The sequence below is a fragment of the Delphinapterus leucas genome, chromosome 5 (assembly GCF_059928025.1).
Source record: "Delphinapterus leucas isolate spDelLeu-1000000601 "Yukka" chromosome 5, BTC_Dleu_Yukka2, whole genome shotgun sequence".
Taxonomy (NCBI): Eukaryota; Metazoa; Chordata; class Mammalia; order Artiodactyla; family Monodontidae; genus Delphinapterus; species Delphinapterus leucas.
The window spans coordinates 794,963-819,106 of NC_143133.1; the positions used below are offsets into that span (position 1 = coordinate 794,963).

A 24,144-nucleotide genomic window follows, 5' to 3' on the forward strand; every position below is an offset into this window, starting at 1 on the left:
CCACCAGAGAAGCCCTGCAGATCATTTTTGATAAGGATCTAGTATCCAGAATATGTAAAGAACTCTTACAGTTCAATAATATAAAGACAAATAACCCGATGTAAAAACGAGCAAATGGTTTGAGGAGACTCCTCTGAAGAAGAGGTACAAATGGCTAATGAGCATAAGAGGAGATGCACGACATCATTCATCATTGGTGAAATAACGAAACCATGATGAGGCACTGCTTCATACCCATGGGAATGACTGTAGTCAGAAAGATGGACAGTAACAAGTGTTGGATGAGGGTGTGGAGAGACTAAAATCCTGATAGACTCTGAGGAATGTAAAGTGGTGCAGCCACAGTGGAAAGCAGTCTGGTAGTTCTTCAAAAAGCTACACAGAGTTACCATATGACCTAGCAGTTCCACTCCTAGATAATCTACCCAGGAGAAGTGAAAACGTGCCCATACAAAAACCTGTGCAGGAATTTATAGCCTTATTATTCATAATAGCTCCAAAGTGGAAGCAACTAAAATGTCCATCAACTTATGAGTGCATAAACAAATGTGGTATTCGCATAATGGAATACTATTCAGCCATAAAAAGGAATGAAGTACGTGCTACATCATGGATGAGCCTTGGAAACATTATGCTAAGTTAAAAAAAAAAAAGCCAGACACAAAAGGCCACAGAATGTATGATTCCATTGATATGAAATGTCCAGAATAGGCAGGTCCATTCAAGTAGACAGTAGATCAGTGGCTGGTTGCCCGGCTATGGGGAGTGCTTCTGTAGGCAGCGGGTTTCTTTTTGGGGTGATGAAAATGTTCTGGAAGTAGATGATGCTGATGGTTGCACAGCCTGTGATTATACTAAACACCACTAAGTTGTATACTTGAATTAAAAGGATGAATTTTATAGTATCTGAATTATATCTCAATTAGAAATTGGTAAAATAAAAAGTGATGCAGGGGGACTTCCCTGGTGGCACAGTGGTTAAGAATCTGCCTGTCAATGCAGGGGACACGGGTTCGAGCCCTGGTCCGGGAAGATCCCACATGCCACGGAGCAACTAAACTTGTGTGCCACAACTACTGAGCCTGCACTCCAGACCCTGCGAGCCACAGCTACTGAAGCCCATGTGCCTAGAGCCCATGCTCCGCAACAAGAGAAGCCACTGCAGTGAGAAGCCTGCGCACCGCCACGAAGAGTAGACCCCGCTCGTCACAACTAGAGAAAGCCCACATGCAAGAAACGAAGACCCAACGCAGCCAAAAATAAATTACAAAAAGGGGGGGGGGTGGTTTAAAAAAAAAAAAGTGGTGCAGCTTACCTTAAATTATCTTTCAAACGGCGAAAGTTTTAGTTTTGATAAAGACTAATTTACTGATTCCTCTTTTACAGTTAGTGCATTCTGTATACCTGCAAGAAATCTTTGCCTATTTCAAGGTTGTGAAGATTTTCTCCTATGTTTACGTCGAGGATTTTTACAGTTTCAGCTTTTATGTTTAGGTCTGTGGTCCATTTCAAGGGAATCTGTGCAGATTGTATGAGGCACAGGTTGAGGTTTGTCCTTTTCCCACGTGGGGTCCAGTCCCGGCACCTCTGTTGCGGAGACAGCCGGTCTTCTCTGCCCTGAATTGCCCTGTCTCTTTGGTTGGCCACACGGACCGTGCACGTGGGTCCACCCCCCAGGTCTCCCACCCTCCTTGGTCTCCATGCCTTCCTGGACCAGTGCTTTGAATCAGGCACCATTACCCGTATGTTACCAAAATCATTCAGGATATTTTTTTATCCAGGTAAAAAACAAATGAACCAGCTCCATCATTTCTAAGTGTCTAGCAGTGCTGTATCGCGCTCAGATCTCTAGGACTCTCTTAAGTCAGCTCGGGCCACTCTGACAGAACGCCCCACAGCACACACTGTTCCTTCCGGTCCTGGAGGTGGAGTCCCAGAGTAGGGGCCGGCACCCCCCAGCACGGCTGCTTCCTCTTCCCGCTGGGAGCGTCCTGAGGTGTGCGCTGCTCTCCTCGTGGTTGTGACTGGCGTTTCCCTGAGTGTTAGTGGTGCTGAGCGCCTCCCCACACATGTCGGGGCCGCGTCTCTTCTTCGGAGAAATGTCAGTGCAAGTCCGTGGCCCATTTCTCAGTTGGGTTATTTGTCTCTCCGTCGTGGAGCTGTCGGGGTTCCTTATGAAGCCTGGATAGTAACCCTTACCAGGCGTGTGGTCTGCAAACATCTCTTCCCGTTCCCAGTTTGCCGTTGCGCTCTGACGATTGTTTCCTTTGCTTTCAGACGTCTTAAAGTCTAATGTAGTCCCATTTGTTACCCTTGCTTTCATTGCCTGTGCTTTTAGGAATGTATTAAAGAACACAGAGTTTTTCTCTTAGTCTGGCTCTTTGTTGGTTTCCCACCTCACTGCATTTCTCATATCTCTGTGATTTTGTTGTCTCACCGAGGACTGTCTCTCAGTAATTTTCCTCCCAGAAGGGGTTTGGCTGCTAAGGGGTTTGGAGCCTTGCCTATCTGAAAGCATCTCAGTTTTGCCTCGTTCTCAGTGATACTTTGGCATGGTTTAGAGTCTTCAGCATTTCTGAAATTCCACCCCTTCTTTTGGCAAAAGCCCCTTGGGAGGGAACCTGTGGAGCTTTTGGTGACAGAACAGCAGGGGACAGTTGGGGAAAGGCGGGAGAGGCAAGGCCTGGGCGGCCCGGTGTCCCCGGGAGGGACGTTGATTCCAGGTGCTCGTGCAGGGGGTGGGTGGCCGAGCTCAGAGGGGCGCATGGGCAGCAGAGGGTGGGACCCGAAAGCTCAGCCCTGCAGAGTGCGTGGCCCAGCTGGCGTGGCCCCCGAGCATGTGGGCCGGTGGCCTGGGGCTTGGGAGGATGGCCAGGGCCAGGAGAGGCGTGGGGCTGGTGCAGGTGCAGGGGAGGCCTCTGGAGGACGGGAGTGTCCGGAGCCGTCAGGAGCTTGGGTGGGGCGGGGTGTGGGCCACGTGCGGGGGTGGCACCCTCGCTGCCACCACCCCCACCACCGGCCGGGCTGTGCCATGGTTCCATTCCCGCACAGTGGACGTATGCCAGACCCTGAGTTGGCTTCTTTCCTCAGCAGAGAAATAGGTAAGCTTGACTGTTACCTTACAGTATAAATTGTTGGGACTGGATCCTGACGATGGACTGCGTGCGGATGAATGTGACAGCATCGCCGGCAGCTTTTCTGGATAAGAGTCGGATCCCAGCCCACGGAGCTTCCTTTGGAATGCCCCTGCCTCGGTGACGCGCACGGGTGTACCGGTGTGTGCCCGGCCCGTGCAGGCTCTCTGGCCCGTGATCGCCCCCGTGCCTGTGCAGGCATGTGACTCTTTTCTCCTGTGTCATGGTTGTTTTGATTATATTTATTGGAAGAGAATTTTAACGTCTGGATGTGATAATAAAAAACAACTTAGGAGCTTTGTTCATTGTGCATCGTGGGATTTGTTCAACTTGTTTTCTAGTAATTACACTTTGTTTTCTTTTATGAATGCATCGGTCCAGCTCAGATTCCAAATACACAGTGTGTTCACGCAGACGGCCTGCGGGACCCGGGCAGGCTGCCTCCGCTCCTGGCCCCCGGTCCTGAGGGCACAGCCGGTGACCCACTTCCCAGTCGTTCTGGAACTGAGTGCTCACTTTTTCAAGCAGTAACATTAACGCCTACACTCAGTTGGGTTTAACAAGCAGCCTGGAAGGGCGTGTGCGGTCATCAGTGACCCCACCAGCCCTGACCTCAGCCCCCCGCGGGCGTCTCTCCCTGTCTGCGCACCATGGAGGTTGCCTGGGGGGATCGTCGGGTCAGGACGGTGGCGTTGGGGGGCAAACCGAAGGCAGCTGAGGACCCTGGGGCATCTTCCCCGGTGCCGGCATCACACAATCTTGGGGTTGCTCTACGTGCCGCTCCCATTGCGGAGACCCATCCCCCCCAGTCCTGGTCGTGGAGACCACGGGTGGTGATTGAAGGCTGGGTCGTGCCTCCACCCTCCAGAATCCCATCCTGTGGCAGGACACACCCTCCACAGGAGCTGTGGGGGATCCTTCACCACATGCGGTTTGCTGTCTGCCACGAGCCTGGTACCGTGTTGGGTGCTGTACGCAGTGGTCACTTTCTGACCAAGTGGACACCGAAGGAGCCCCTCCGTTTTTTCTTACAGGAAGTACTGAGTCCAGAGGATGTGGCCAGTGTGGGGGGTGGACCACAGAGACCAGTCCGGTGGGCCATGCAGGGGGACCCACGCCGCCCACCAGCAGCAGGTGGCCCCGAACGTCCTTGTGAGGCCGTCTCCCGTGTCCTGCTGGGCTTGGCCTCTTAGCTCGGTTGTGCTTTGATAGCCACGCCACAGCAGGTCATCAGCGAGCCCGAGTCCCAGCGGGGTGACCACCCGTTGCCGAGCCCACCCCCGTCACACGTGGCAGATGTGGCTCAGCTCGTGGCATTCTGCCCCTCAGACTACTGACGAAACCCAGGGTGTGGACAGGCATGTTTATGCACTGCCGAATGGGAGTGCTAGCTGAGGGCAAGGACGGTGCTGGCCTTGCTGGGTCTCCGGCAAAGAGTCCTGCTGTGGTGGTCCTTCCGTGGCTGGAGCCTGGCCCTGCCATCACCCCAGGGTCTCTGCTGCTGGAAAGCCCAGGCTCTGAGCCAGGCCTGGGTCTCCTCCCTGCCAGGCACAGTACCTGGCACACGGCTGGTGCCTAGCAAGTGTCAGTGGAGCCAGCAGTGCCCCGGGAGTGGGTGCTTCCCTGCTGGGCGGGCCTGAAGACGAAGCGCTTCACAGGGGCGGTTTGTGGCAGCCATCGCAGAATTCCACGGAGACCTGCCGTGTGAGCAGGGAGTGCTGGCAGGGAGCCCCTGTCTTCGGTGGGTTTCCCTAGGGGTCCCCGGGGTGCGGTGCTGGACCCTGCCTGCTGCGCTGTGGTGACCCTGGGGGCCAACGAGTGTGTGAACAGCAGTTCTCCAGACTTCTCAGTGATGCTTCATGGGTTTTCTATCTTCCCGTGCTCTGGAGGGAATGGGTGGTTTTTTAATAACTCAGGGGAATGGGCGCCCTCTCGTTGAGATCAGTTAAATGTGTGCCTATGATCTCCCATGGGTGCTGATGCCGTCACCTTCCTAACCCTGAGGTGCACCTGAGGTGCTGATTTCTGTCTGGCCTCAGCCTGGTGCCCGCCAGGCTCATCGGCATCTCTGCTGCACATCATGGGCCTTCATGTCCATCGATTAAAGCCCCCAGTACTTCTCTCCTTTTTGCTTATTTCCTTAGCTGTGTTACTCTAGATGAACTTGGTGATCTTTCTGTCTGCTGGCTTGTGGAGGTTTCTGGGAAGAGTGGAGGCTGCACTACATCTTAGATGTGGGTCAGGGTGCATCTCAGCCTTTGTGTCCTTGTCTAGGAGCACAGGTGACCCTCGCACACACGGGCCTTTTGTGGGGCTCGGGCAGGTTTTAGAGGAGATACATTTTTAGAGAATGAGAAGCCGAAGCCTCTTGCCTCAAAAAGTGCCACGAAGGAGGCCCACACATCCTGTGTGGACGATGGGTGGTGTCCACCCGCCGACTGTGTGGAGTTAGTGGCCTTCTGTCTTCTGCAGGTGCCCTACGAAACACTGAACAAGCGCTTCCGTGCCGCACAGAAGAACATTGACCGGGAGACAAGCCACGTCACCATGGTAGTGGCTGAGCTAGAGAAGACCCTGAGCAGCTGTCCAGCCGTGGACTCTGTGGTCAGCCTCCTGGATGGTGTGGTGGAGAAGCTCAGTGTGCTCAAGAGGAAGGTCAGTGCTGCTTCCGGGCCATGCTGCCTGCCCTGCCCCCAGGCTGCGCGCACCCCACGGGCGCACCCTTCACCCAGTTGTCCTGAGAAGGGGCCGCCTCCTGGGGGAGCTGCGGTGGAGGGGCCCCCCCTCCCCTGCTGTCCGTGCTCTGGAGTCTGTCAGCTGTAAGGCCGGCTTCCCGACCCACATTCCTGTTCCTGTAGGGCCAGGTTATCCTGACTCCAGATGTCCCAGGGAGCCCAGGTTGGGGAGGCCAGGATGGGTGGTAGATTGATTTATTATTTTCACAATTTCACCTCAGAACAGCACATAGGGTATCTTGTTTCTGGGAATGGTAGGTATGCCCACTGATAGGCCTAAAAAGTGAGATAAGATATCTGAAAACATTTTATTCACCAGGATTGGAGAGCAGGGGGTCAGGGGGGCTAGAAGGCGAGGGACCCCTGCTGCCTAGAGAGAGCCCCCAGCAAGGGCCTCGCCGGCCAGTGACTCAGGGCCATTAGAGTCGGGGGCCTGATGGCAGGACCCAGCAGCACTACACCTCAGGTGAGGGTGCCCAGAAGTGAACTTGCTGGGAGAAGCACTGCCGCCCACCCCCTCCTCCAGCCTGGTGTGAGTGGCCCCAGCAGGTGCTGCCTCCAGGCCCCAGGCAGAGTAAATGCAGTTCTCTTGAGTGGAGGGCGCCTTCCATCTGAGCATCAGATGGTTAAACTGCAGTAGCCAGGGCCGGCACACAAGACACCACGGCTGCGACGCAGCAGGAGTAGAGAGATCTGCACACACCTCGGGTACAGAAACTACCAAATACCAGTCCTCACCGTGCTCAAGGGATGAAAAAGTAGCTTGAAAATATCTGCAGGGAGTAGAAAGTATGTCATTTAAAGTTAAAAAGAACCAAGTAAAAACACAAGAAGCGAAAAATAGCAAATGAAAAACTCAAATGTTTGCTTACCACAAACATTTTAACACTTAACAATCAGACCAAGCTGAAGAGAGAGTTAGTGAGCTGGAAGGTGGGTCTGAGGAAATTACCTAGAACACAGCACAGGGACGAAAAGATGAGAGTGCATGAGAGGGTGAGGGTGAGAGATTAGGGAACAGAGCAGGGACTATGCAGTGGGCCAGAGTCCAGGAGAGGCGGGCGGGAGAATGACAGGGAGACCTAAACAGGTTAAATAAAAGTAAACGTAACTAGGACTTTCACAGTGAGACTGAAGAAAAGAGAGACAGAAAAATCTTCAAAGCAGGTAGAGGAAAATACGCTTGTCAAGGAGCAGCAAGTATCCTGACAGCTGACTTCTTGGTGGCAGTCGGAAGCCAAACCACAGTGGAATGTGCTGGAAGGAAACAAGGGCCGACCGGAATTCTGGACCTGCTGTCCAGTGCGTAGCCACCAGCCACCTGTGCCCACTAACATTTAAATGGAATGAAACCAAGAACTCACTGCTGGGGTTGCACGAGCTGCACCTCAGATGGTTGCCAGTGGCTGCTGTGTGACGTGCAGGTGCAGAACACCTCCACCCGGCTGCCTTAATTCTGAGCAAAATTGCCTTTAAGGGAAAGTATTATAAAAGATAGAAAGTCGTGTTATAATGCAAGTAGTTTCATTAACCAGGAAGCTATGACAAAGTTTAAGTTCCGCGCCTCTGGCAGCATGGCCCCAGCGTATGTAAAGCAGTAACATCCCTGAGGAGGTGGACAGACCTGCCGTCCGCTCGGTCGCAGCAGCCCCGCACACTCTTGCTGTCTGTGGCCCTGGGCCCCAGCTCCCTTCTGGCCTCCCTGCCTCCTGGTCCTCGGCGATGGGGGTGGGGTGCCCGGTCTCCACCCGTCCTGAGCGCCCCCTCTGTTCACGTGTCACAGGCGGTGGAGTCCATCCAGGCGGAGGGTGAGAGTGCCAGGCTTTGCAAGCGCAGGATCGAGCACCTCAAGGAGCACAGCAGCGACCAGCCAGCGGCGGCCAGCGTGTGGAAGAGGAAGCGCATGGACCGCATGATGGTGGAGCACCTGCTGCGCTGTGGCTACTACAACACGGCCGTGAAGCTGGCGCGCCAGAGCGGCATCGAGGTGGGCGCGGGGCCACGGCTTCCCAGCCCTCCGTGGAGGCTCCACTCGGCCACTCGTGCGTCCTGAGCCGGGAGGTCCCCTCCCGCCCGTGACGGCTCTAGGGGTGCGTCGCACCTGCCGCATGGTTTGCACGTGTTCCGAGGAGCTAGAGTGTGGACAGGGATCCCTCTCCGCACCGCTGCCCGCTTTCCTGCCGCCAGGCGCATCCCGTGACTGTCCTCCTGGGGTGACGCCTTTCTCTGGGGTCAGGCACGTTTTCCATCTGTCCGTGTGTGGTGGCCCCGGGGGTGCAGGTGTGGAAGTACTCGATACCCTAGGCTGCTGGCCGGTGGCGAAGGGGGCTGTCACCACCCCCCGCCGGGCCTCTGCAGGTCGGCCTGCACCTTTCTCTGGCCTTTGGGGCTGTGTGGCTGGGGGCAGTGGTACCCTGGTGTCCCGAGGGCAGCCTTCACTGGGGGGGGGGGCGGGGGGGCAAGGAACAGTTGCTCGGGCTGCTCAGACCAGAGTGCGTGGCCAGCTGACCCTGTCCACGTCCTGTGTCAACCGGAGCCTCTGGCAGCAGAATCCGTGTGGACAGCAGTGTCTCCCTCGTCTGCACGTGGGGTCCCGTCTCAGCCTGCTCCTCTGCCACACGCTCGGGACCCACTGGTCCCGCCCCTCCTCACTCTTAAGTTCTCAGTCTGAGCACTGCTGGCCGCCTGGGGCCCACCTGCCCCCCCCCCCCCGCCAGTCCCATCCCCTGGCATGGCTTAAATGTCACCCGTGTGTGCATGGCTCCCACCCTGGGTCGAGGGGCTCAGCCCTAGCCGCTCGAAACCCCAGCATGAGACCCTGCCCCCTGTCCCGGCAGGTGGCCTTGGGTCCCTGACAGCATCGTGCTGTCACCCCCACACCGGCATCCGCAGGTCCTCACTGTGCGCCCTGGCCCCACTTCCTGCTGTGTCCATGTCCCTGTCTAGTTCCAGCCCTAGGCCTTTCCTTCGACGTGGCTGACACACTCATGCAGTGGGCTGGGGACGGGGGGCTCCTCACTCTTGCACCCCAGCCCCGGGCGGCTCCCCGGAGCTGCATGTGCCGCGTGCCCGGGCTCCTGCTGTGGACGGCAGGGCCACCAGTCTCAGCTCGGTGCCCAGTGGTCCCTGGTGCCTGCTCTCCTCACCCCTCCCTCCCCTGCCCAGCACAGCCAGCTTCTGACCGATGGGCTCTCCTAGCCTCACATTCCTGGCACAGCCTGTCCATCTGCGGTGGGCGTCAGGCTTCACTCCCGCGCCCCCCCTCCCCCCCGCACACCTGCGAGGGCGTGGCCACGCACACCTGCGGTGGCTGGTGAGGCACGAGCTCCCCACACCTCCTGGCCCCCAAACGTGCACCTTGTAGAGGGGAGAAGCATGAAGTCAGACGAGATTTGGTGAAGGTGGAAGTGCCAAGAGGGACGGGAGGGCGGTGGGGGAGGGGCTGGCGGTCCTCAGAAGAAGGTCGCAGCCCCAGGAGATTGGCATGCACCTCGTCGAGGAGACAGTCCTGGAAGGGGGTTTCCACAGGAGCCCCCAGCTTCACACAGGGCGCAGAAATCCAAGTCTCTTTCAGAAGCAGATGCAGGAGGACATCCTCTTGGCCTTGGGGTTGGGCGAGGCCTCCCAGGAAGAGGCTGCAGCTGGGGCTCCTTAATGTCAAGAACTTCTTTTCATCAAAAGACACCACGAAGGGGGGAGTGCAGGCTACGCAGACGGCCAAGAAGGGAGGAATGCCCGGTGGAGTCCACTGTGGTCCCTGCGTTAGCAGCTTCCATGCTTGCGCCTCCCGGGAGCGGACTGTGGTTGGCGCTCACTCTGGCCCACCTCCCGCCGGCTGGTTTAACATCTTCACTGTGGCTCCCATAACTGAGGGTCCGAGGATGTCAGAGGACCGTCAGCAGGAAAGGAAAGACCTGGAAAGACCGGGGATGCCGGGGGTGGGGGCGGGGTGCAGGCAGGAGAGGCCACCTCTTGGAATTTAGAGCAGAACTGGAAAAGGTGGGAAATGGGAGAGAAGAAAGACTAGAATGTCATCTGGGCGCCTGGCCTTGCCCAGTGGGAAGGGTTCAGGAGAAAGAAGACAGTGGAGAAATGGCCAAGGAAGCGACATGAGAAAGCCCACCTCTGCAGTGAGGGCGGTGAGCAGAGAACTGGATTAATGAGTCCTGGTGGCGGCAGCCACGGGGTACCTCGTCATCAGAGCTCCCCTCGGGAGGGCAATGCCAGGTAGCAGCTGGGAGGAGCAGTGGCCGTGGCGCTCGGCCTGCCACACTCCCAGCCCTGTCTGACTGGGTCCTGTTCCGTAATCGTCGGTCAGGACGGGGAGGTTGGGGGTGCCTCTTGCGGGCCCAGCCGCCGTCCCTACTGAGGACGTGGGTAGAGCTGCCCTTGCGTGGCCACCCTGACCTGCCCACTGTCTGGAGCGGCCGTGCAGGAGCTGGAAAGCTGACAGGGCATCTCCAGTGTGCCCCGTCCCCCGCAACAGGAGCACACCCCGGGTCCTCTGGTCAGCTGCTCTTCTGCCCTTGACCCATTTGGTTCCGCAGGAGATGCTTCAGGAGCTAGCTGGTCCATGGGCGCCGCCTTGTTGCCAAGTAACTGTACTCGATTATTTCTTCTTGTTAATCTTGCTGTAAGTGCCTGGTTTTCACTGCAGCATCATTAGCTATATGCATTCAGCGACTTTCTCTTGAAATAGAATAGGTGTCTCTGGGGCTTCCCTGATGGCACAGTGGTTGAGAGTCCACCTGCCGATGCAGGGGACACGGGTTCGTGCCCCGGTCCGGGAAGATCCCACATGCCGCGGAGCGACTGGGCCCGTGAGCCATGGCCGCTGAGCCTGCGCGTCCGGAGCCTGTGCTCCGCAACGGGAGAGGCCACAACAGTGAGAGGCCCGCGTACCACAAAAAAAAAAACAAAAAAAACAGGTGTCTCTTACTTAAAAGCTTGCACCTTAACGCTGCATCCACCAGTAGGACTCTGTGTCCTTTTGCAGCACAGCTCCCGCAGGGAGCTTGACATGGCCCTGGTGCCTGGGTACGGAAGTTCGGTGGCGAGCTCCTGGCTTGCTTTGCCGTGGCAGACCTTGGTCGAGAGAGTGTGGACGAGAAAGCTCTCTTGTCCTGTGCTCTGCAGTGCCCAACAGCCCATGAGGCCTGAGTGGGGACTCTGGAGACACAGGGTTCCAGGGATGTTTGTGTTGGGTGTTCCACCTGGTAACTGAGAAAACGATCTTCACTAACGTTTTCTGCTCGAGTCTGTTCCAGATGGAAGAGAAATTTACCTTTTGAAATTTTCGTTTACTTCGAATGACCCCCCTCCTTTTGTGTTGTCTGAGCATTCATCACCTTGCCGTGTGCGACCAGGGAAGTCCTTCTCGCTGGCTGTAACCCAGCCTCTTGCTGGGGGCCTTGCACTTCCTGGCACCACACAGAGCCCCCTTGACTGCAGCAGGTGTGCACTTGAGTTGGTGGGTTCGTTACTGCGGGTCCCTGGCCCTACTGGGATCCTCCAGCCCCAGATGCAGCTGCACTTGGCCTGACCTCCCAGATTGCCGGGCCTCAGGGACGGAGAGAGGGGAGCAGACAGCGGAGGGCAGAGAGTTGCAGCCCCTAACCACCCCGCTGCCCCTTCTCAGAAATCTAAACTTTAAATCAATCTGCAGAGCAAAACACAGAAAGTGAGAGTATGAACTGCTGGGGTCTCCGCGGCTGCCCTGAGAGGTGATGGGGGCAGACCTCTGCCCTTCAGGGCCCCAGGTTCTGGCAGGGCCTGGGCTCTCAGGGGGCCTGGGAGCCAGCATCTAACTGGGGCGCAGGCCTGCCTGCTGTGCAGACCTGGCCCGCGGAGGGGCTGCCCCGGCAGGGGGCGGGGGTGCTCCTATAAGATGAGACTGCTGGGCGCCGGGTGGGTGTCGGGCCGGCCTTGAGCGGGTCCGGGGTCCCGTGCTCTGAGCCAGTACTTCCTTCCCTGCAGGACTTAGTGAACATCGAGATGTTCCTGACAGCCAAAGAGGTGGAGGAGTCCCTGGAGAGGCGAGAAACAGCCACCTGCCTGGCCTGGTGCCACGACAACAAGTCCCGGCTGCGCAAGATGAAGGTGTGCGGGGCTGCGCCTGGGCGGGGCTCCTGGGGGCGGGGCTGCGCCTGGGCGGGGCTCCTGGAGGGGCGGGGCTGCACCTGACAGTACTCTTGGAGGGGGCAGGGCGCGCCTGGGCAGAGCTTGCAGGGTGGGGAGGCAGCTTCGCCACCTGCAGTAGAGCCAAAGTGCTTTCACCTGTTGGTTCAGAGTTCTGGGGTTCTGATTCATAGTGGAGGATTATCGGGTTTGGTGTGGGTTTTGGGGTTTTATTGGGGGTGGCGTTTGGGTTTTGGGTAAAATCCCAGAAAAGTGCACCCCCTCTGCATTATGGTTTGGCCAGAAGTTCTGAGCACGAGGTGTTGACCGGGCTTGCGCTTCGCGTGGCCGCTGCGGGGGGGGGGGGGGGTTGGCGCTGGGTCGGCCCCCACACACGTGGGGAAGCCGGTGGGAGCGGGTACCCGCCTGCCAGGGTGCAGAGTTCCAGGCTGGGATATTCTCCAATACAGCCTTTCTTGAGACCCACAAGCAGCTTAAAAAATAGGCACTTAAACATAAATTGCAGAATTTAAACATGCTTACTGAAAGGTGTCATTTGCCTTAGGGCTTGCAGAAATGCTTGATTGTATTAACCTTTCCTGCCTCTGTCAGAAAAACTTTGTCTTCTGTGTTCTAAACTGAGTGCCTCTAACCCCGCCCCGTTGAGCTTGTCGTGTGCACATAGTCACCAGCCAAGGGTGACACTCTCTGCCACTCAGGGCCGCCAAAGCGAGCACGACGCGAAGACGGGACGGAAAAGTAGAGTGGCCAGTGGCTCCCCTAAAGAGAGTGAGGATCTTGGTATGGAAACCATAAAAGGAAAGCCAGAATTGGTATGTAACACGCGCCCGCTCTCCTGCTCCACCCCCACGGCTGTGCGCTCGGTGGGGACCAGGGCAGAAGGAAAATAGGCCTCTGGTCGCGAAAGGCGGTTTCTGCAAGCCCTGTTCCCTCCCAGAGAACACTGCTGCTTGGCCAGGGCACACCACGTGGGCCGGGTCAAAGCGGGGGCCTTGCAGCTACCAGGGGGTGGGCTGGCAGGGACCGGATCCACGGATGGCACATTCCTGTGACCTCGCCATGTAACTTGAAGGAGCATAAGTAGTCGTCCAGAAGCGCACTTGGAGAACAACCTGACGCCACCGGAACGTGCTCAGTACAAGATAGCGTCTGAACACAAGTCAGTGCGCAGTCACTGTACAGTTCGTACATGTGTGGGCACACGTGAGCTCCTGCACTAGATCACACTCGCAGGCCGGGGAGGGAGCTGGGGCGGGGGCTCAGGGGTGCCCGTGCCAGATGCCAGGGATCCCTCAGAGCAGTGATGAGATTCTAGACGAGAAAAGAAACTCTGAGACCCACGTTTCCCGCAGTTGAGAAATACATCCAAGGGTAGGCGCAGCAAGGAAAGTCTCCGGAGTTGACCTGGGTCTCTGGACACGTCAGGCTAACAGAGGCAGCAGCGTGTGTGCTGCGTGTCTGCAAACTCGGAAGGGGTCATAAATGGGAGAACGCCACGCCTTTCTCAGACAGCACGGGGCGTGTTCAGCCAGCAGCACATGACGTCACCCAGATCGTAGCCTTCCACGTGGAGTGTGACCGCCTGCTTCCCTCTCAGCGGACTGTTTGAAGGTTAACCTGGAGAGCAAAGAGCCACCGTAAATAACGCAACACATTTCCACGTGTCAGTTGTGTAAAGCTGTGGCCCAGCGTTTACCCGTGACGCTCCTCGGCTGCACATCCACCGGCGGCCCCAAGCGGAAGCAGTCACCGGGCCCCCGGAGGCAGGCGGGGCCTCTCCCCGCTGCCCCCCCTCTCGGCCCTGCTGGTCTGGCCTCTGAAGGGGGCGTGTCCTCTTCACTGGTTTGTGCGACACCTGCCAGGCGTCCCGCGCCCTTCCCCACCCAGTCGGGGGTCAGGACAGACTGCTGCCCAGGGCTTAGTCCCCCGTGCAGAGGGCAGGGAGTGGGGCTCGGGCTGGGAGACCGCCTTCCCTGAGCACCTGTGGGGTGGATGTGTGGGCACCAGGTAAGTGGCTCTCTGCATCTCTGCCGTGCCTCGGACGCCCTGGGCAGCACGGTCCGGTGGTCAAGTCAGCCCGGCCTCACCCCATGTCCCTGGGGCGGGGCTGGGGGCTTTGTGGAGGGTGTCCTCCCAGGGTCCGGCCCAGGCGCTTCCCCAGAATGCAGTGTGCACGCCGGGGCTTGGGTGGGGAGTCGCGGGCTTGGCAAACTTGAGTTGAAGCGTCAGGCGTAGAGCACCGTTCACGCCATCTTGAGACCTGGGCGCTGTGGCAGTGACAGTGAGGTTTGCGTCCTGTTCTGTTAATTCCAGGTATTCTGTCTCTGGTGGAAGCCATGTTCAAGATGTGATCATCTAAATTACTTCTTTTGTAAAATAATCCAGGTTTTTCACCTTAGGTCATGAAAGTTCACTTTGCCTGCTTGCCCTCTACCCCCAACCGCAGGGGTTTTAGCCCCAATTGGATTGATATCGCCAAGATTTCAAAGTTAGTTTGGGCTTCCATACAAGCGACCCCCCTGGTTGGGGCCCCATTAGCCGCCCGCAGAGTCTCCCGTGGAGCTTTGGGACTGACGCCTCCCAGGTGACGCATTTGGGAGACGGCCACCTCCTGGCACAGCAGCCCCAGCCCGCCCCGCACCCTCAGCAAATCCTGGGGCTCCTGCCCCTTCCAGGAACCAGCCCCTGACTGGCTCTCGCTATCTCTGCCTCCTTCACCTGGTCCTGGCCAAGTGCCCCAGCCCCCCCCCCCCCCCCGCGCCCCCCGCCGGGGCCTCTGAACTGGCTCATCCCTCTGCCTGGAGCATTCTCTCGGAGTTCTCACGGCCCCCACCCTGAGGGTCCGCGCCCAGCGCTCCCTCCCACCCACCGGGTGCCCAGGCCTCAACGCTGCCCGGCTCCGAAGGCGCCCCGTGTGGCTGAGGGCTGCCGGCCGGCGAGGCTGGAGGTAGAGGAGGGCGCACGCTCGCTGACTTACAGGAACCGGGCCGCTTGTCTGTGCGGTTACCCACCGCCCTCTGCGCTGCCGACGGCCCACACTGCTTCTCGCCCCCGACACTGCCTGCCGGCCCTCCCTGCCCTCCCCGGCCTGGCCCGAGGGACGCACTCGGGGGCACACTTGGCCGAGGCTGCGCTGGGAGGGGCCGGGCCCAGAAAGCCACGGCTGTGGATTGAGATCGCGGTTTCAGTGGCAGCCCTGCCTCCCTGGCGACTCGGAGCAGCTGTCGCTGTGCGCGTGGCCTCAAGCTGGCACGTGGCTCCGGTGACCCCGTCTAAGCTGCCCGTTGTCTTGTCCTAACCCTCAGAGCTGCCTGGAGTTCAGCCTCAGGATCCAGGAGTTCATTGAGCTCATCCGGCAGAACAAGAGACTGGATGCTGTGAGGTAGGCCTTCCTCCTGACTCTCGGGGCGGGCGTTAAGGGTCCCCTCCCGGTCTGGTTTGGGGCAGGCAGGGCGGGTGTCTGGCAGGTCTTCTCTGGCTGGCTGGGCCCTGCCCAGGGACGCACTGCCCTGCTTCTCTCCCATTGCCGAGCGGGGGTGAGGCCACAGGCGCCCCCGACAGGGCCAGGCCTCCACCGCACTCTTCCCGTCGTGGTCCCTGGAGCAAATGGCCGTCCCAGGTCAGGCTGTGGGCAGCGGGGAGCACAGTGTCCCCAGGGCAAGAGAGCCCTGGGCAGCTGTGTCGGTCCTCCCGCTGCTGCAGCTTCAGCCTCGCGCCCTGAGCTCTGTCTCCTGGAGGCATGGGGCGCCGGGCTGGGGGGCTCCCAGCCCAGGATGTGGTGGTTAGAGGGTGGGCGGGGCCAGTTTTGCTCTCCACGGGGAGCCTCAGGGAAGGAGGCTGGAGTGCAGGCGTGGCAGCAAGGGTCCCCGCCCCCTCCTGCTGTTTCCACCTGCACAGACAGGGCTCAGCGCCCGGGGTCTGATCGGTGGACGCGAGTGAGGCTGTTCAGGGGGTCACTGCAGAGGCGGGAGGCTGGACCCTCTCTGGGGCCCCAGGGGCTGTGCAGGAGGAGGGGCGGGTCGGGTCGGATCCGGGTGCCATGGATGTCGTTGGGCCCGGTTCGTGGCACCCATGGTCACCTGGAAGGGCTCGGGCAGGTACCGTTTGCGTTCAGGCACTGCCTCTGGGTGTTCTCTAGGTGGGATTCTGTACTTGGTGCCTCGCAGCCCGTCCCCGTCCCCTAGAGGAGGGGGTGCCTGAGTACCGAGGCTTTCCGCGTGTCTGGGTGGGGGCGGGGCCCAGGATCCCGCAGCTACCGTGGAGCCGAGCTCAGCTTCCCGGCGCTGGGAGCGCAGACTTCAACAGGCCGCGCTGTCCTTTTCCAGACATGCGAGAAAGCACTTCAGTCAGGCCGAAGGGAGCCAGCTGGACGAGGTCCGCCAGGTCATGGGCATGCTGGCATTCCCGCCGGACACGCACATCTCCCCCTACAAGGTAGGGTGCGCCTGGGGGCCCCGGGAGCTCGTAAGGTCTGGTTTGTAGTCACTGCCACAGTTGAGCGTGGCCCACGCACGACTTGTTCGTTTCCCGTCTTGGGCCTGGTTCGTGGGACCCAGGGTCACATTTCCCGTCGTGTTCCCATTATGCTGGTAAAAGAAACTTATATCAGGGCTTCCCTGGTGGCGCAGTGGCTGAGAGTCCGCCTGCCGATGCAGGGGACACGGGTTCGTGCCCCGGTCCGGGAAGATCCCACATGCCGCGGAGCGGCTGGGCCCGTGAGCCATGGCCGCTGAGCCTGCGCGTCCGGAGCCTGTGCTCCGCAACGGGAGAGGCCACAGCAGTGACAGGCCCGCGTAACGCAAAAAAAATAACTTATATCAGAAAACCTCCCGAAGCACGTCAGCTGCAAAGCACAGCTCCAAGTGCCTGGCGGCTCCCTTTCCCTCCCCGGGGGCGCCTCTCTCACCGGAGTGCCTGCTCAGGGCTGGACAGGCCGGGGCCTCTGCACGGCTCTGCCAATGTCTTTCCCGACCTTGCTTGCTCCTGATCTGCTTTCTCTTCCCTGCGCCAGGATCACTGGGCACATCTGTCCTCGGTCCCTCCCCCTTGGGTGGCTCTCCTTGACCTTGAGGTTCCATGTGGGTCTGGGCAGGGGCATACCCCCCACAGCTGTGGTCCTTTTGAAACCTGGGGCCCGCCCTAATGACCTTTGAACCTTCTCTTGGAAGAACACCGCAAGTCCCGTCCTGTAAAACCTAAGAAGTTTGACAGCCCCCCTTCATTCCTTCCCTTCTCCTTCCCCCGAGGTTCAAACTGGCTGTTTTCTCTGGGGTGGGCCATGAGCCCTGGGTGCCCCCACCACTGGTGTCGTCTCCTCAACAGCCTTCCTCAGTGTTTACAGTGTGAACAGGGTTCCCAAATCCTGGAGTTGTGCTTCCTTTTGATGGACGATTCTCTTTAAGTCATTCCTCTCTTCTTGGTTTTTGTTATAAACACTCAAGAGAAGCCAAGCTACACCTTCAGCACTTTGCTCAGAGACAGCTCATCACCCACAGCTCCCCCGTCCACTAACACAGTTCGGCCAGGCTCGGCACACCTCATAACAAGGAGCCCTCCCTCCAGTTCCCAGTAACATGATCCTCGTTCCATCTGAGGCCTCATCACAGTGGCCTTGACAGTCCACAGCTCCTAGGTTTCTCTGCGGAGCCTGGGGCGCTCCCTGCCGCTCTCCCCTCCTCCTCCTGGGCCCACCTTTTAATGGTCCATTTTGTGTGGCATCACCTCCAAGCTTCTAGCTGCTGCTCATTGCCCAGTTCCAAAGCCACACCCCCATGTTTAGGTATTTGTTTCCTAAAGCATCCACTTCCGGTAGCGGGTTTCTGTCTTAGTCCCTTCTGGCGTCTGCAACAACACACCACAGATGGGGGCTTGTGAACAGCAGAACGTATTGCTGTTGGTTCTGGAGGCTAGAAGTCCAAGATCAGGTGCCAGTGGGGTCTGGTGAGGCCCTCATCCGAGTCGCAGACTTCTGCTATGTCCTCCCGTGGCGGAAGGGTTGGGAGCGCTCTGGAAGCTCTTAGAGGAGCACTAATCCCTTTCATGGGGCTCCACCGTCGTGACCCCATTCCCTCCCAGAGGGCCTCCCTGACCATCGCCTTGGGCCTCAGCATTTCAGCATGTGCAGGGAGAGGGTAAAACCCCTTCTTTGTGTGGTGAACCAGCCCTGTGCTCCAGGCCTTGAAGCTGGTCTCTGTCCAAGGCCCTGAGTGTTTGCCCTGCAGCCCCGCCTGCCCCGCAGAGTTCTGTGGGGCCCCAGGCAGACTCGGCCCCTGCCGCCCAGAGCGTGTGGCGCAGGCCTTCGGGAGGTGGCTGGAAGCTTGTCACCCGGACTGAACTCACGCCGTCTGCAGAGTTTGGGAATAAAAGTCAGCAGGTCACAGAGATCTTCAGGTCTAAACTCAGGTTTTAACTCACAGCGTTTGGTCTTCCTGCTCCGGAGATTTGTTAGAAGTGCAAGAAAGGCCGGCCTGCCCTTGGGGGCGAGATGTCCAGCTCAGGAGGGCACGGAGCGTGTCCCTTCCCTCCCTGATGTGGCCTTGCAGGGGCTGTAAAGAGCCAGGCGAGTGCTGCCATCATGGCTTTGTGGACAGGAGAGGCCGAGCCTCAGAATGGGCTCCGGGCCAGGGCGGAAGCCACAGCCACCAGGGCAGGCCACCCCTCCCCGGGGCAGAGCTCTCCACACAGCCTCCCACCTATGAAGGTTGGTCAGACAGATTGAGCAGCACAAAAGAGAAGATCAAGATGACACAGGAGAACCTCGGCCCAGAGCAAGCGGGGGATCTAGGGTGCGGGAAATGCAGAAACAGAGCTGGGACAGTGGAGTGTCCTGGAAGGCAGGAGCAGGGGTGCAGGTACTCCTGAAACGTGCTGGAGCAGCCTGGTTAAGGGAGCGAAACCCTCGTCCCTCGTGGTGGGAAGTCACAGGCGTGTCCCGACGGCTCACGGCGGGAACGGGCCGAAGTGCTTTGTTTTGAGAGGCGGCTGTAGCAGAGGCTGCGCAGGGCCTCGGAGTCGGCACTGGGCAGTGCCGGCCCCGGGTGTGGGTCTCATTCTCCGTGGACTTGGATAGAAGAAATATTAAAAGCATTTCTTAAACGTTGGAATGTGATGTGTACCGTACGCCAGGACTCTTGAGGAGCTCACACAGAACCTCTGGCTGTGCTTTTGTGTGTGTGTCTCCCCCTCCCTCCCTGCGCTCTCTTCTTGAGTCTAAACCTGGGTGGTTTTAGGCATGGACATGATTTAATCTTCTCTTCTAGTAAGTGGTTTCCTGGAATAAGGCTTCTCCTTTCAGACCGTAATGCTCTTAGCAAGAGGCTCTTGCTCGTTCCGTGCTGAGCTGTCCTTGCAGCCCCAAGTCCTTGACTTGCCTCGAGGCTGCAGGACACGTGCTCCAGAGCAGCCGAGTCCCCGCCCAGCAAGTCGGTGTCCCAGAAAGCGAGTCAGCAGCGGGCTCGCCGCGGGCCGCCTGCGTGTTGGTGGGGTGACCCTTCCTCCCGTCACCTTTCATGTGCAGGGATGAAGAGTGGCGTTTGTTTGCTGTTGTCACCCCGACTCTGCCCCGCTTCTTCCAGGACCTGCTGGACCCGGCCCGGTGGCGGATGCTGATCCAGCAGTTCCGGTACGACAACTACCGGCTGCACCAGCTGGGGAACAGCTCCGTGTTCACCCTCACCCTGCAGGCCGGCCTCTCGGCCATAAAGACACCGTATCCTTCACGCTGGGAGTGGCTCCCCGTGTGCCCCTCTTAGTGTGGGGCTGGGCTCCAAGACCCCGCTTCTTAGCGCCCTTGTTCTCCACCTTGAAACGGGCGCTGCATCCCCCGGCTTCAGGCCCGTGCCTTAACTGGGCTGCAGCCCCACGGTGTTGAGACTGGGGGAGGGGGTGCCCAGTGGAAACCTGCCCAAACTCCACGGATCGAGCCATTCGGAACAGCCTCCCCCGTGGTTCCCCGGGGGACCCCCTAGAACCTCGGCCGGCCCCCGCCCTCCTTAACCCGCGCGCAGGCAGTGCTACAAGGAGGACGGCAGCTCGCGGAGCCCCGACTGCCCAGTGTGCAGCCGCTCCCTGAACAAGCTGGCGCAGCCCCTGCCCATGGCGCACTGCGCCAACTCGCGTCTGGTCTGCAAGATCTCGGGGGACGTCATGAACGAGAACAACCCGCCCATGATGCTGCCCAACGGCTACGTCTACGGCTACAACGTGAGGGCGGGGCCTGGGCTGCGGAGGGAGGGGCGAGGCCTGTAGGGAGAGCGGGCGGGGTCAGAGGGTGGGGCGGGGCTAGCAGGGCTGGGCCCTGAAGGCTTAGGGCAGCGGTATCTGCCGGAAGTAACTTTTCCGAAATGCAGTGACTTATTTCCCAAGCCTTGGTTCTGTGGGTTTCTCGTAGAAACGTTGATTTAAACCATATTGGCCCGTCTTAATGCGCTTGGTCTTTCTTTTCAGTCCTTGCTGTCTATCCGGCAGGATGATAAAGTCGTCTGCCCGAGAACCAAAGAGGTCTTCCACTTCTCCCAGGCCGAGAAGGTGTACATCATGTAGGCAGGTCGCCGCACCCGGGCGGCTGCGGGCCCCTGCCTGCCTGCCTTTCTGTTTCTTGCGACCAAAGATCAGTGAGCAACGACAAACACTCTTGGGAAGAGAAGAAGTAAGATTTAACAAGCTCGTACTTGATTTTGTAACAAGTCAGCTCTTCGACGCTTCTGAAGCGCTTTCACCTTTCAGAGAAACTTCTTTAAAGACTGACCACGCGGAGGGAGGCTAGAACCTTTCACCATAGGAACTGATCCCTTCCCCGTGTTCTCACAGTTCCCTCCCTTTTGCTAACGAGGAACCCCGGGGGACAGGCTAGTCCTCGGCCGTGGCCCGGGAGCGTTGGTGGCAATGCCAGACTGCCCTGCGGCCACTCGGTGCCACGAGGGACCCTGTCACTTCTCTGTAGAGCTAATGCCAAAACGCCAGGACCGCCGCCTGCCTGCAGCCGCGCCCACGGGGCTGTGTTAGGATGTGTGTAGGCTCAGTGTCGTGTCCCTCGTGCCGCCTTATCTCCCGCCTGAGAATGTATCCGTGGAAATCCACTGGACCGGGGTCTGCAGAGGCCTTGCCGACGGCTCCGTAACTTTAGCTCTAAACACTATTCATTACAGAAGCCAATAGTTCAGTCGAAGTAAGCACCGATGACTTCAAATCAAATGAACCATTGTAGTTTACACGAAACCATATTGTAGAGGTTTGTATTCAGCGCTTATTTTTGCATGTTGATGTTGATTAGCTAATAAAATGTAAATGTTAAGACATGGGAATAAAAGGGTTTCCACTTCTTGTTCCGCGCGCACATCCCACCCCGCCGGTGGTGCCTGCCACCTGGCCGCTGGTCCGGGGTGGGGCCTGGGTTGGCGGAGAGCCGCTCCCACGTGAGCTCGGTCCCAGAGTCCTGCCCCAGGGCCCCTTCAGCCTCACCGCTGCCCCCCGAGCAGCACCTGGTAACTGGGGGTCCCTCTGGGGTCATTTGAGGCACCTGAAGCAGAGCGTGTCTCCTGCTGAGAAGGTGCCAGGCTGGGAGGAGGGGCCGCTGCTCAGATCTCCCCGCTGAACTTCGGCAGGGATGGCGCGGCAAGGGGCCTCAGGGTTAGGATGCGGGCGACCACATGAGCCCCTCTGCCTAGCAGGTCGTGCCTCGGTGGAGGGGCCTCCCCCTGCCCGCTGCTTCGGCCCCCTGCAGTCCAGAAGCTGCCCAGTTCCCTTTGGCAAATTCCTCTTCTTAATTCACACAGCTTCTGTCACTGTGGCCAAAGGGGGCTCAGAAGCAGCTGGAGGCCGCTCCGGCTTGGTCGGGGCAGGGCCACCAGCTCCACCAGGACCCCAGCACCTGGCCCCAGGCGTGCTCTGTGCTGCGAATCTCTGTCCCCGTCGTTCCTGCAGACATTCCTGCTAGGACCGGCGCTGGGTTCTTTGGCCCCTGCTAACCACTCCCGCACGCTTGTTCTCTGCCATGTCGGCCGAGCCTTCTGGGTTCCTTGGCCTCCTTCCTGACCTCACTGCTGTGCTTCCCCGACCCTTGACCCGCCCGGGCTGCTTGCTGGGTGCTGGCCGCTGTGGCTCCCGGCCTTGGTCCCAGCCCTCTGCTCCTCTGCCAGGCGCCCACGCCGACCCCTATGCCCGGGGTCCACATCCCTGAGACCACGGTCTCCAGGTCGTCGCTGTGTGCTCTGCTTAGTGGGGGCCGAGGATGGCAGCGCCGTCTGAGTGGGTCTCCCCGTGCCCATCTGCCACCAGTCAGGCCCCAGCGCACACGTGGGCTTCCGGCTCCGCAGGGGTGCGGGGCAGAGCTGTCCGCGGGCCAATGGGCTCCTTGCCGCCACCTGCACCGAGGGAGGGAGCAGCGGGGTCTCTGCTGGCCCCATCCCCATCCTCTCTGCCTGCCTTCCTGCCCTTTCTTTTCTGTAGAAGTAGGTCTTAACTGAGCACACGCACGAGGATGAATTTCTGCACGCATGCTCGTGCGTGTGGCCCTCGGGGCTGCCCCCGGTTCCTTCCCAGGCCAGTGTTCCAGCAGCGGTGGTTCTTGGTGAGAGTGGCTCAGCGGTTCTCAGACTTGGTGAAAACAGAACCCTACTGTCGGCTCCCTGGGTGGCTCGCCCACGGGCAGGGGCAGCTCATCCTTTCCACTGTGTGCAGCGTCCCACTGGACGTGTGGAGGGTGACTTCCCGTCCACACGCTGGTGGACACTTGGTTGTTTCCAGATAAACCTGCCCGGAGCGCTCTTGTACGTGGCTTTTGCTGAACACACACACGTGTTTTGTGGGAGGAGTGCCGGTCTTCTGTTACCTTTGCTAGATAGACGGTTGGCCGGCGTGGCCCCCCCCCCCCCCCCCCCCCCCGCTCACACTGCCGCCGGTGCCCGGCATTCCACGTGGACTGCACGTGCTGTCGGCTGTGAGCACCCGCTCCCTGTGGGCTTGCTTAGTTGTGAAAATGGCATGTGTGGAAACACAGATCTTAAGTCAACAGCTGGATGAGTTTTGCTAAATAAATGTTCACACACATTAGCCAGCGGGCCCGGGTGGCCAGCGCTCCCGGCCCCTCCAGACTGTCTGCTTGCCCTGCACACAGCCATCACTCCAGTTTTCATAACTCAGGTGAGTTTCGCCTTCACTAAAATCAAATCACGGACTGAGCTCTTGGTCCCTGACTTGTCTCACCCAGAAACTCCCGTGGTCTCTGTGGGCCGCTGCTTCTCTATGCGCACCGGCCTGGTTGTCCACCCGGCCATGGACACGCGGGCGTTTCCCGGGACGTTGGCACCCCAGTCTCTGGACATTCCTTCTTCTCTGCTGGGTAAAAACCTGGAAGTAGAGTCCCTGTGTCCTGGTGTCGTCACGGGTTTATCGTCGCAGCCACCAAGGACTTCCTGGAGTGGCCACACGGTCCACACCCCTCCGCTCGCCCCACCTCATTCTTTTCTATGTGTGTTTGTGCTCTGCGTTTCCTGGGCTGGATCTGCCTCACTACCCGCTGATAGGTTAGTCATAACTCTGTCAAGCCTTCTGCCCCTTCATCGTTGGATTACCGGTTATCTTAATTAGTAGGGATTCATTACATAGTCTGGCTACCGACCCTTTGTCAGAAATATGTATATACACTTTATTGACACTGTCATTTGATCAGCCGAGGTTTTAATTTTAGTGAAGTTCAATTTATCAGTTTCTTCTTTTATGGTGAATACCTTTTTGTATTCTGCGAAATATTTGCCTATCTCAACATCAGAATGATATTCTCTTACATCTTCTAGAAGATTTAGTGTTAGCTTTTATGTTTAGGTCTGTGACACATCACAAATTAACCTGTGTGTGTGGTCTGAGGGAGAGGTTGAGGATCATTTCTCCCCAGTGTGTTTATCCTGTTGTTCCAACATCAGAAGACTTTCTCCCCATTGAATGATGGTGGCTCCTTTGTTGGGAAAACCATCCCCTGACTCTCTGTCTGGGTCCACTTCTGGATGTCCTCACGCCACACTCCATCTCAGTCACCGGAACTTTAATGGAATTCTTGAAACCAGGGAGTGCGAGTCCCTTTTGTTCTACTTATTTTCTAGGTTTTCAAGATTGTGTCAGCTGCTCTACCTCCCTTGCACCCA

General features: G+C 58.6%; 1 protein-coding gene across 3 annotated transcripts in view; it reads left to right on the top strand.

The window, feature by feature from the left end:
- The window catches only part of MAEA (macrophage erythroblast attacher, E3 ubiquitin ligase), a 30,711-nt gene extending 9,412 nt beyond the window's left edge, over positions 1-21,299 (top strand). Inside the window, exons 2-10 of one of the 3 annotated variants that reach the window (XM_022554977.3) lie at positions 5,607-5,789; positions 7,653-7,856; positions 11,846-11,968; positions 12,706-12,819; positions 15,313-15,389; positions 16,333-16,441; positions 19,582-19,715; positions 20,014-20,209; positions 20,453-21,299. In XM_022554977.3, the coding sequence (XP_022410685.1) occupies positions 5,607-5,789; positions 7,653-7,856; positions 11,846-11,968; positions 12,706-12,819; positions 15,313-15,389; positions 16,333-16,441; positions 19,582-19,715; positions 20,014-20,209; positions 20,453-20,548 (1,236 nt within the window). In that variant the 3' untranslated portion in view covers positions 20,549-21,299. The remainder of the gene's footprint in view (positions 1-5,606; positions 5,790-7,652; positions 7,857-11,845; positions 11,969-12,705; positions 12,820-15,312; positions 15,390-16,332; positions 16,442-19,581; positions 19,716-20,013; positions 20,210-20,452) is intronic. The other 2 variants (XM_022554978.3, XM_022554979.3) reach the window with 2 other exon arrangements.
- The last annotated feature ends 2,845 nt before the right edge of the window (positions 21,300-24,144 follow it).